Here is an 11,909-nt window from a genome sequence, read left to right as displayed (position 1 = left end):
TTGTCTTATTTTTTAACAATCTTGTTTTTAGATCAACTCGTGAACTCATATTAACGATGTGTTCATTAGTCATCTCATGACTCCTCAACTTAGAACTCAAATTTTTCCAATCCTTAATACCACAACTTGTTAATTTGCTTGTATTAGAAAGAGTATTAAATAATTTAAACAAAAACAAAATACTTTATCCAAATCTTGAGAATATATTAATCATCTTCTTTTACGCTTTTCTCTGTTGGATATTTTTTTAATATAAAATGAGAAAGAAAAATGTCTTGAGGATTCATCTTTAGGAAAATCTATATCGACAACTTTAAGGGGACCTTTTTCTACTAATATCTCTCTCAAATTTACACTAATATTTGTCCATTGACTTAGATCACATATATTTCTAGTTGTGTCTATACTATCAAGTTCTTCTATTAATAAATTATTATTTGTATTTTCATCATTATCTAAGTTGTTAATTTCATCTACATTGTTAAGTTCTTCTACTAAATCTACATTTTCATTTTCGTTCATCTCTATGATGTTAACTTCTACATTGTTAGTAACTTGTTCATTCAATTCAATGAATAATCGCCTAAATTTTCATTTTTTTTTTGTTTTGATAAATTTATCTAAAGTCCCATTTTGTGATTCAACTAAAATTTCAATTCATTTTTTTCTTTTCAATTTTAAAGTTCGTTATTCAAATTTTCGAGTTGACATTATTTTATTCTAAAATAAAATAATAAATATTTTGCAATATATACTAATATAAAATAAATAAAATTCACTAATAATAAAATTAAAACATATAAAATGATTAAAAATATAATTAAATATTAATAATAAAATATTAAATAAATAAAACCTGTTTTTTTGAGACCTTTGTTGTTCTTCCTTTTGTCTCTTTCTTTATAATTTTTTTATAATACTTGTAAGAAACAAAAATATGTAAGAGAGGTGAAAGGCAAGGCTAAAGTCATGATACGATTAGAGAAAAAGAGAAGAAAAAATACAGAGATTTGAAAATTTTATGGTCGTAGAATTATGCTTTGAGTTTGAGTTTGAGAGAGAGAATGAAATTGAAAAAGGTTGTTATTTTAAAAGCTTTTATGTGTAATTGTACCGATAATGAAAATAAAAAATTACAACTAATATTAATTAATTGTACCTCCTTACACTAATTGTAACAATAATAATTATAATACCTATAATTTACTTATAAAAAAATTATTGGTCACATATTATTACCTATAACCTATTAATAATTCTAACTGTCATAATAGATAAGTCATACTAGTAATCTAAGTTATTAATTCTAATAGTTATTAATTCTAAAAAAAAATTTAGACCTTAGGCAAAGACCTCACTTGCGTTGCCATAGGATCGGGTCTGTATGTCTTAAGGAATCATCTTTAGAAAAATATATATCAACAATTTTAAGGGGACATTTTTTCTGCTAATAAATCTCTCAAATTTGCAATAATATTTATCCATTGACTTGGATCACGTATATTTTTAATCGTGTCCACACTATCAAGTTCTTCTATTAATAAATTATTATTTGTATTTTCATCATTATCTAAGTTGTTAACTTCATCTACATTGTTAAATTCTTCTACTAAATCCATATTTTCATTTTCGTGCACCTCTATGATATTAGCTTATACATTCTTAGTAACTTGTTTATTCAATGAGTAATCGTTTAAATTTTCAAATTTACTTTTTTTGTTTGTTTTGATAAATTTATCTAAAGCCCCCATTTTGTTATTCAACTAAAATTTCAATTCTTTTTTTTCTCTTCAATTTTGAAACCCGTGATTCAAATTTTCGAGTTGACATTGTTCTATTCTAAAATAAAATAATAAATATTTTGCAATATATACTAGAGATTAATTGAAATACATTGTCAGTGTAAAAAGGATTTTACACAATCACTTAATTATAGACGTTGGATATTAAAAAGAGTTTGACTTTTATTTTAAAAATCTATAAAGTAATACAAACAGGTGATGGTGATGAACCGAAGGTGTAAAACTTTTTACACTGACAGTGTATATAGTAATTAGTCTCTATATACTAATGTAAAATAAATAAAATTCACTAATAATAAAATTAAAATATATAAAATAATTAAATATTGAATAAATAAAACCTGTTTTTTTGAAACCTTTGTTGTTCTTTCTTTTGTCCATTTCTTTACAATTTCATTATAATACTTGTAAGAGATAAAAATGTGTGAGGTGAAAGGCAAGGCTAAAGTGATGATAAGATTAGAGAGAAAGAGAGAAAAAAATACATAGATTTGAGAATTTTACGGTTGTAGAATTATGCTTTGAGTTTGTGATAGAGAACGAAATTGAAAAAGATTATTATTTAAAAGACTTTTGTGTATAATTGTACTATTAATAAAAATAAAAAATTACAACTAATATTAATTAATTGTACCTCCTTAAAAAGGTTTTTATGTGTAATTGTACTATTAATAAAAAAAAATTACAACTAATATTAATTAATTGTACCTCCGTAAACTAATTGTAACAATAATAATTATAATACCTATAATTTACTTATAAAAAAATTAACAATAAACATATTATTACCTATAACCTTTTATTAATTCTAACAAATTCTTATAATAGATAAGTCATAATGTTATTAATTCTAACAGTTTTGGAATAATATCTAAAGCATATACCATAAAATTGTTTTTTTAGGTCCTAGACAAAAGCCCCACTTGCCTTTCTACAGGGATGTATGTTAAAGAAAATGATGAAAATTAATGATTTTTATAAAATTTTGTAAGATCATAGTTTTTTTTATGTATTTGGTTGACATGTCAAATGATTTTTGATTAATATATATATATATATATATATATATATATATATATATATATATATATATATATATATATATATATATATATATATATATATATATATATATATATATATATATATATAATAACTTTCAATACAACAATGAATTTTGTTATACGAATATGTGGTAAAGAGTTATCGGATGTGTCATATTATTAAGTTTTTGACTTATCTATATATATATATATATATATATATATATATATATATATATATATATATATATATATATATATATATATATATATGAAAAACTACCTTTTCAAAATTTACATATAAGTTAAATATTATTAGATTTATATTAATATTTTTTGACATTTTTAATAATAATTTTACTTTAATATTCAATATTCAATAAAATAATTATAAATTTTTTAATTTAATGTCAAATTTTTTATATGATATTAAATTTCACTTTTTTATTTTAAATTAGATTTTTTTACGAATAAATTAATAATTTATCTTTTTAACTTAAAATTCATGATAAATTTTTTAACTATATAGAATATGATAAATTTTATAATTAACATAAAGTATTAAACTTAAATAAAATATGATATAACTATTATATATTATCTTTTATACCGCATTTCAAAACGAATTCTTCCTGTCTTTTAACTCAATTTATTCACTATTAAAATTATAATTAGATTTTAATTATGAAAAATTCTATTTTAATATTAGATTATACGCATACACCATATATTATTGTTCGTTATTTTGTTACAAGATTGTACACTTACACTATATATTATTGTTCACAAATACGATGAACAATGAACAATGACATTCACAGTTTTGTTATTTATTTATTTATTTATTTTCTCTCTTTAAAAATATGGGAAATAGTGTGCAAACATATGCTTAATACAATATATAATTTAATTAATGTTAACATTAAAAACTGGAAAAAAAATCTTAAATACAATATGGTTAATCGAGTGTAATAAGTGGGTTAATATATCATAACTGGGTTATTAAATGCCCAAACATTAAAAATAGTCTTATGTAATAAATTAACTATGATTAATGATATGTATTTGATTGGTTATTACATATCGTAATTTGGTTAATGAATTTTTAAATATATAAATGTTTTAAATAATAAAATAAAGGTAAATAAAATGTAAAAATTGATTAATATATTTTATAATTTAATGTCAAAAAATGATTAATATTATGTATTTAATTGATTAATAAAACGGTAAAAATGATTAAAATATTATAAGTAATATAAGTGGTTAATAAAATATATTGTTATGGTTAATGCAATGATAAAATTGATTAATAACAAGAAAAGAAAATAAATTTAAAAAATATTTTATTATTTTAAAAAGTTTGAAAAAAAAGCAATATTAATCGTGTAAATATAGTAATTAATCGTGTAAATATAGTAACCAGTGCATGATATCAAATTTGAGTGTAAAGTGTTTAACTATACTACATGAAATACATGAAAATAATTGAGTGAGCAATATGAGATATCTTGATAATTGCATATGAAAAATGAGAATGAACAGTCACAAAGATCACTGAAAAACAATTGAATTCATATTAAAAATTTCATAGTCTTTAGCAGGCTGTCATATTTAAAGAAATATTACTATTGAAATTGTAGTTGATATATCGTGACTGAATTTATTTTCCTATATCGAGTGAAACTAACAGTGTAACAGTGACAAGTGATTATTATGGATTTGTATTTATTGTTTGTGACTATTGAGTATTAAATTTTGGTCAGTTAATCCAGCTGGTAAGACAATTATCCTAATGAAATTAATAGAGAAAGAGATTGATATTGAAACGTGACTACTAAGAGCATTTTTGTGAATTGATACTCATCGAGTGGGATTTGTATTATTGTAGTAAATCGGTTTAGAGACACCACCACCTGCATTAAATTAGCATTCCAAAAATCAATTATTATCATCTGGTGTCATGAAAACTCACATAGGTGATTGGTCATATTCATATATAGCAGTATGGGACTACTACTACATATTAGATTACTCAAATCTGCATTTTATTACGTCAAACCAACACTTAGATAATGCGGTAGTTCAAGTTTAGGACCATAATTGTTTTTTTTCTTTATAATTTTTATTTAAGTTCATTGTTTGGTATTGGCTAGATGCTATTACTGTTGTTAGCAAGACAATATTTCAAGATCGTTGTATCTTTTTCTTCTTAATCCTTTGATTTTAGAGGAATGAGGTTTAGTAATATGGAGAATTTGGTAAAAACAAATAAGTAAAATTTCTCCAAATATAAATCAAATTTTAAATTTAGGATTTTTAATTAAAGTTTATTAACTACATGAATTCAATAACTTATTCCAACTATCATTGTTAAAATATGAGTGATGATAATATTTTTTCTTTTTTCTAAAGAACACGATAAATAAAAGTTGAAATCGGACCTACTAAATAGAGTACAAGTATATCATGTAATTATACACTAGATTTCTATAAATGATTTTAAAAGGCGATGAGCAAGCCAATAAAAATCTTAAATTGATTATTAATTAAAGGTGGTATTTGAAAAATACTCTATCACTCAAATAAGTAAGCCAAAAATAAGTGTGAGGTATTGAGATCGGGTGTTCTATACCTTTGATTATGATTTCAAAACATTTATATAGATGTTTCAAGAAAATCAAAGTTATGAGAAAACTATGACAATGGATGGCCCTTTGGATCTTTGTTCAAAGTTGAGACCTTTGTCTTTGCCCTAGTCTCAGTCGAGTGTTGAGGATGAGGGTCGATTTGTGGGTTGTTATATGATGGTTTGAGTTGCTCTATACGATTATCAAATATGAAATATGTAGTTATTAAAATGATTTAATTATAATTTTTTTTTTAATTGTAAACTTAAATGTCAAAAATGATGAATTCTAATTGAACGGGCACTACAAACTAATTTTATTATTCCAATTAATCTCTATTTATATGTAGGATGCATTTTTTATCTCTATATAAAGTGATAGACGGGCCTAGTAATTTAAGTTCAGACATTTAAATAATGGGCCTAGATAAATAGCGGTGCAATCACCAAACGTTGTCACTGGCACCACCGACACAACAGTTAATCTCAATTAATTTAAAATTTAATAACATTTTTCATTATGAAACAAACTTCAAATGGTAGTTTGAAGAATTCAATTATCATTAATGCATCAAGAAAATAAAACAATGGAGTAGTACTTTTCTTAGAGGTCTGATTAATTTTCGTTTTTAAATTTTAATTATGTTTCTTTGAAATGCTCCAAACTTAAATATTTAATTTGTATGAAAAGAAAATCTCAGTACAAGTACCATTTTTATTCGTAGAAAAGAGAATCCACCCACGGGCATGCAGATTGAGATCGATTGAGATCGATGTTGGAATAGTAACAAACTTGTGACTACTCTTTTCTACTCACTTTTGTCTTTGTCCCTCGCACCCTAGTTCTCACATGCATTGCATCCTTATTCATTTCCCAACAAAGAAACACGGATGAGTCCATTTTACCCTTCCATTCTGTTGCCAACTAACACAACTCCCTTGTCCTGATTCGTCATTTCATTAATTTACTCTTCTCTTTCTAAAATTTAATACTATTATTAATAATATTAATTAATTTTGGCAGAGACAACTGCCCAGTCAGATTAAAATAAAATAAAAAAATTATTGCATGTCGTTTTATTAAATTAAATTACTAATACTATTATTAACCGGAGGCCTCAAATAGAAGATATAAAATATAATTAAATTATTTCCTAAATAATAGTGTTACGTTAACGAAAATAAAATATTTTATATTTTAGTTCTAAAATAATAAATAAAGTATAAAAATAAATTAGGTGAAAAGGAAAGGTGGTTTTGGTCACGGATGAATAGAAGGGTTTGTCGTGATAGTCGAAGTCTTATTCAGAACCCAGCAACTGAACTGTATGTAGGTATAGGTGTACTTTTTATTACAGTTATTAAGCAAAACTAAACTAAACTACAAAAACAAAGAAAACTTTCATCTCTTCACTCTTCTCCGATGTCCTAACTGTTCTAATCCCGTCGCGGCTATCTCCGTCGCATTTCGTCATTCTCTCCGCCGAATACTCACGCCTTCCTCCATGACAATGGCCGTCGAATCTTCCTCCTCCTGTCAGGTAGCATTCTTTCTCGCACTCTCTAACCTTCAATTTCAGTTTCAACCTCATCTTCAGTTATTCTTATCCACATTCCGAATTTACTTCACTACTTTCAAGTCTCAACCGAATCGGAATCTCAACTTGTTTATTGTTTTTTTCCCTCTCTTTCTTTTAACAACTTGCGTTGTGACTTTGAGTGATGAAATAGACGTTTATGCGCAATGCCGTGAAAGAAAACAAAAACAGCTGGAAAAAAATCTGAACGAGAGTCATGTGTGTGGAAGTGAAACTGAAACTGAAACCACACGATTTTCTTTTATTTGTTTACAGTTCGAAATTCAAGTTGATTTACTTTGAATTTAGCATATGATTCACGGATTGAAGATTGAGGACGCTTTATTTTAGATCACATTAGGTCGAAAGTTTTTACTAGTTGATCAGTTGCATTTTTTTTATTATTTAATGTTAGTGTATTCTTAATTATTTAGTTTCTTTGTATTTTGTGATTGGTTTAGAAACTTGTTTTGATTTTGCGGTTTCATTGCAGAAACAACATCAAATTCAGGAGTTTCTAGAGGGGAATGGAAACGTGCCTGTTGGTTGTTCTTGCTTGAAGTTAAATAAACCAAATGTTCATGATCTGAACTCACAGCTTCCTCTAGGTAATTTAATTTAATTTAATTAATTTAGTATTTACGATTCTCGGAGCTGATTTCATTGTTTGGTTTTTCGTTCAGATATGCCGCCGATTCTTGTTGAAGAAACTTCATTTCCAGACAGATTGCATGCTTCACAGGTTAATTCTTCTTTCAATCATTGTTGTGAATTGCAGATCATCGAAAATAGTAGTTTGTTCAAATTTTGATATGGAATAGTGCTACAGCGTCTTTTTGACAACACTGCACTAAATTGTGTACTGTGGAACAACATCGGGTTGTTAAAACATTGTTGGTAACTATTTGAAAACATTGACTTGTAGATTGCATGTAGTGATCCAACTCTTTCTGTTTATTCTTTGACTTGTAGATTGCATGTTGTGATCTAACTCTTTCTGTTTATTCTCTGACTTGTTAATCTAGTAGATTGCATGTTGTGTTGTATGTGCTTAATGGTAACGGTTGGTAATCATTTTATAATCAGGTGTGTCTTCTGGTATTGTATTTCAACGGTTTATGTTACTGGTGACTAGAACATCTAGTCATAGAACCGTAAGGTTGAGGGGAGATGGTGAAAAATCTTTGTTTGTAAACTTGTTTCATCCTGATTAGGGGGGGAAACAGTTAGGACCTGAATTTCCATTTAGTTTTGAGTTAGCTAGTCAACTTGTTATTTTGGACTATTTTTCTCAAAATGACCAGCAGGACCAAAGGGACACATAATTTTTTTTCCCGTGGTTCTTATTTTAACTGCTTGGACCAATTTTTGCCATAAATGATCATTTAAAAATACCTCAAAATATGTTTTCAGAAGCTGGTGTGCTTTCCTTTTTTACAGGTCCCAGATGTTTATAGTATTTCAGTGGTACCAGAGGAAGCTGAAAAGGAAAACAGTGCTTCGCCACCAGCCTTCTTGAGTGTTGTAGAGGTTCCTAGTCAAGCTAAAAGCGGAAGGTGTTTAGACAGTCATACTAATTGTCAAAACAACATTGATTTTCAAATGAAGAGCAAAGATATTTATACCCAGTGCATAATTGATATACCTAGTGTGAATGGAAACTCAGTTTCCCCTGAATCCTATGAAGAGGGAGTTGAAAGTTTTAAAACTGGGAACTCGCCAACAGTAAGTCTCATAATTTCACCTCCTCACTGTAGTTTTTAGAGATATGGTGTACAGGATAGATTTCGCAAACTGCGGATAACATACTACCCTTGCACATATGTGTATGTGTCTATGTCTCTCTAATCTCTATCTATGTCTGTCGTTATCCTTATACAAGGGCTGATATTTTGCCACATTGCAGAGTGTACTGTGCAGAGAATCAAGTCTAAAAGTAGGGGCAAAACTTATGCAGAGTCTACCGAGCTTCAACAATGCAAGAGGTATTACTGTTCTTGAGTTTCTTAATATTTTTCAATTCTGATAAGCCTAAGTAGTTCTCTTTACTGGAATCGACTACATAGTTGGGAGATGATTATTTTCACTAAGTAATCAGAATAGTTTATAGATGAAAGGAATGTTGTCCAACCATTACAAACAGCTGGATTGACAAAAGAAATGTGTTTATAACATTAGGATCATAAACAGATAAATATTCTCATAGTATCATGTAATGAGGAATAGCTAACCTCCTACTCTATGTCATATTAAAGAATTAAAGCATGTTTATAGGCAATTAGATAACTTCTGTCAGGTCCTGTAAATCAACTATAAGATTTCTGGTTTGTTTGCCTTTTCAAAAGTAATATGAGTGGGTTTTGTTCTTGCATTGGCTAATGCAATTGATAAAGCATATGAAATACTTGTAGTAGAAATGGTTTATTTGAACTTGAAAACAAGGGTATCTTCCATTCAAAATTCAAATTGTCCACCATAATCTTTTTGTTTTCCATTGTTAATCACATTGATAAGACTTCATAACCTGACTTGCTATATTATGATAATTCTTTATATTTTATCTTGAATTCGTTTTTCCCTGATCAAACTATCAATTGCTCTCTTCTTTTTCGTGACTTGTGCTCATAATTATGTGTCCAGAACCAAGCAGGTTTGGGATCTAGATTTTTAATTAAATTTCTTATTTCACAAATTCACAGATAAACCAGTCACTGAAAAGTTACATGATTTGCCGAGTAACAAATGGAGAAGATATAAGCGCTCTACCTCATTCGATTCCAGAAAAGTTGCCCTCCTGTTTTCAATATTGTAAGTTACAGCGGATCAAAAAGTAAAGCTTGACATATACTCATAGCTATCCACACGATCATACACATTTTATCTTAGTTATTGTCTATTTTAATTAACTATTATTATTTGAGGTTAATCATAATGCACTGGTAGTATAAAACTATTTTACACAACATTCAATCAAATCACATGATAATGCCACTTTGTTATGTTAATTTCTAAAATATCTTAGTAAATATGTATATGAAGAGATTTGATTGAATGCATATGTAATAAAGCTTTACACTAACAACATACCACATAAATCATTATTATTTTATAAAAGGATCACATCAACTTTACTTGTGTGCTTAGGCCTAACTAAAATATTCATAATAGAAGAAAGTTTGCAAGAAAAAGAAATAGCAATAAAAACATAATACAACTAAGATATGATAGATTAATTCAATGATAATTCAACTCCAATACCAAAACATTGGCTATTATTTTGTGTGAATTTTCCATTTTGTCCCGGTAAACTATTTCATCTAGAACTTATTTTCATGATTATAACAAATTATTAGATTGCATATATGCTTTTATTTTATGATATATTCATAAAAGTAGTAAACAATTGAGTTCTTCAATAAGAAAATAGAAGTCCTAATATATCAAACTCTTTTTCTTATGTTTATGTAATTTTATGCAAACAACCAATAACTTTGATAGATGGTTGTTGTTCTTGTTGTTGTGTTGTGCATTGTATAACATGTATTTCATTTTAGGTGAAAGATTCCAGTTAATTGTTTGTCAAATATACTATTGCTTTAGTGTTACACTAACAAATTATGAGTGGACTCCACGCAGTGTGAAATAATGCACGTATTAATTTTTCCAAGGAACTGGTCATACTGTTGTCATGTTTCTCCAGTGTCTGTTTTCTGATTTTGTTTAAGATGGGCATTTGTAATTTTGTCTAGATTTGAGCAATTCACTAAATCGATCAATTACCCTGCAGGTCAAGTTTGGGAACATTAGTATTGATATATCTGACATTGAGGGTCAGGCAGAAGGCTGATGGGTTTGTTCTTATTTAAAGGTTCAATCTTTACTTCCTCGTGGTTAAGTGTACACTTCTATGTTTCTACGGTTGTTTAATTTTAGCATGTTTGAATTGTAATAGAGCTCCTTGTTATGTTGAAGATGGGATTTGGGAAATGTTATTTGGTACAAAAAATGTAGATTACGTTTATCCTAAAGCTCCTCTGTTATTTACTCTTTCAGTGTCATATTTCTCATTTTAAGTGTTTCATATTTCAAAGTGTTATTATTTTAATAAACTGACAATATTGATTACAAAACTTCACCTAATTTGTCTACTAACTATTATACTACTAAGTGTTTTGGTCAATGAAGCTTACTTTATCACTACAAGTAATACACTCAATAATTTTCTTAAAATTACACGTAAACTTTTTTTTACATGAAAAATGCACATAATTGCAAACGACAGACAAGCTGTCTATTAAATTTCCCGCCAAGTCAGACAATCTATTGGTTTACAGTAGTGGATATTTCCAGGATCATTAAATGGAAACCCACCCAAAAAAAGATTTATAGCAGGACCATTAAATAGAAACCTACCCGAAATATACCTTTATTTGAACTTGAGTTGCAAGAGGAATAAACTACTTGCTGTGATAAATTTCTGCCAACCTTTAGAGACAATTGTTATTGAAACACGCCTGGCCTGATGAAACCATGTAACTCAGTGCTGTTTTTAGGATTTTGTTACCAAGTATTATGATTGGCATTGTTTAAAAAAACTGCAAAGAAATTTTTGGCATAAAAATACTAGATACTGTAAATACTTATTTAAAGTAATAATTACTCTCTATAACAAAAATTGGTTGAAAAAAATTGATGGCTTTAATTTAAAAGGGAATTTGCCAGTTTTTTTTATTATTATTATAAAGGAACTCTCATTATGTAAAGCCAAGTATTTCTATCAAAATTTTAGATATTCTTTTCTTATCCCAAAATAAATTGTATAGAATGTCAGTACAAACACTGTTTCTGGTTTTCTGCA

General features: G+C 27.3%; 1 protein-coding gene across 1 annotated transcript; it reads left to right on the top strand.

The window, feature by feature from the left end:
• Positions 1-6,732: 6,732 nt before the first annotated feature.
• Positions 6,733-11,095, top strand: LOC127082921 (uncharacterized). Its single transcript, XM_051023146.1, has 7 exons — positions 6,733-7,015; positions 7,545-7,659; positions 7,735-7,793; positions 8,492-8,776; positions 8,958-9,036; positions 9,751-9,859; positions 10,839-11,095. The coding sequence occupies exons 1-7, from the start codon at positions 6,980-6,982 to the stop codon at positions 10,915-10,917; spliced, it is 762 nt and encodes a 253-aa protein (XP_050879103.1). The 5' UTR covers positions 6,733-6,979; the 3' UTR covers positions 10,918-11,095.
• Positions 11,096-11,909: the final 814 nt, after the last annotated feature.

This window comes from Lathyrus oleraceus, chromosome 5 (genome assembly GCF_024323335.1).
Source record: "Lathyrus oleraceus cultivar Zhongwan6 chromosome 5, CAAS_Psat_ZW6_1.0, whole genome shotgun sequence".
Lineage (NCBI taxonomy): Eukaryota > Viridiplantae > Streptophyta > Magnoliopsida > Fabales > Fabaceae > Lathyrus > Lathyrus oleraceus.
The sequence above is the reverse complement of the archived record's forward strand: the minus strand, read 5'-3'. Positions and strand labels throughout refer to the sequence as shown.

Excerpts from the sequence above, each read along its gene's own strand:
- LOC127082921 (XM_051023146.1), top strand. The coding sequence starts at position 6,980 with ATGACAATGGCCGTCGAATCTTCCTCCTCCTGTCAG. Across the intron at positions 7,660-7,734 it reads GAACTCACAGCTTCCTCTAG|ATATGCCGCCGATTCTTGTT; the intron begins GTAATTTAATTT and ends TTTTTCGTTCAG. Across the intron at positions 9,860-10,838 it reads GCCCTCCTGTTTTCAATATT|GTCAAGTTTGGGAACATTAG; the intron begins GTAAGTTACAGC and ends ATTACCCTGCAG.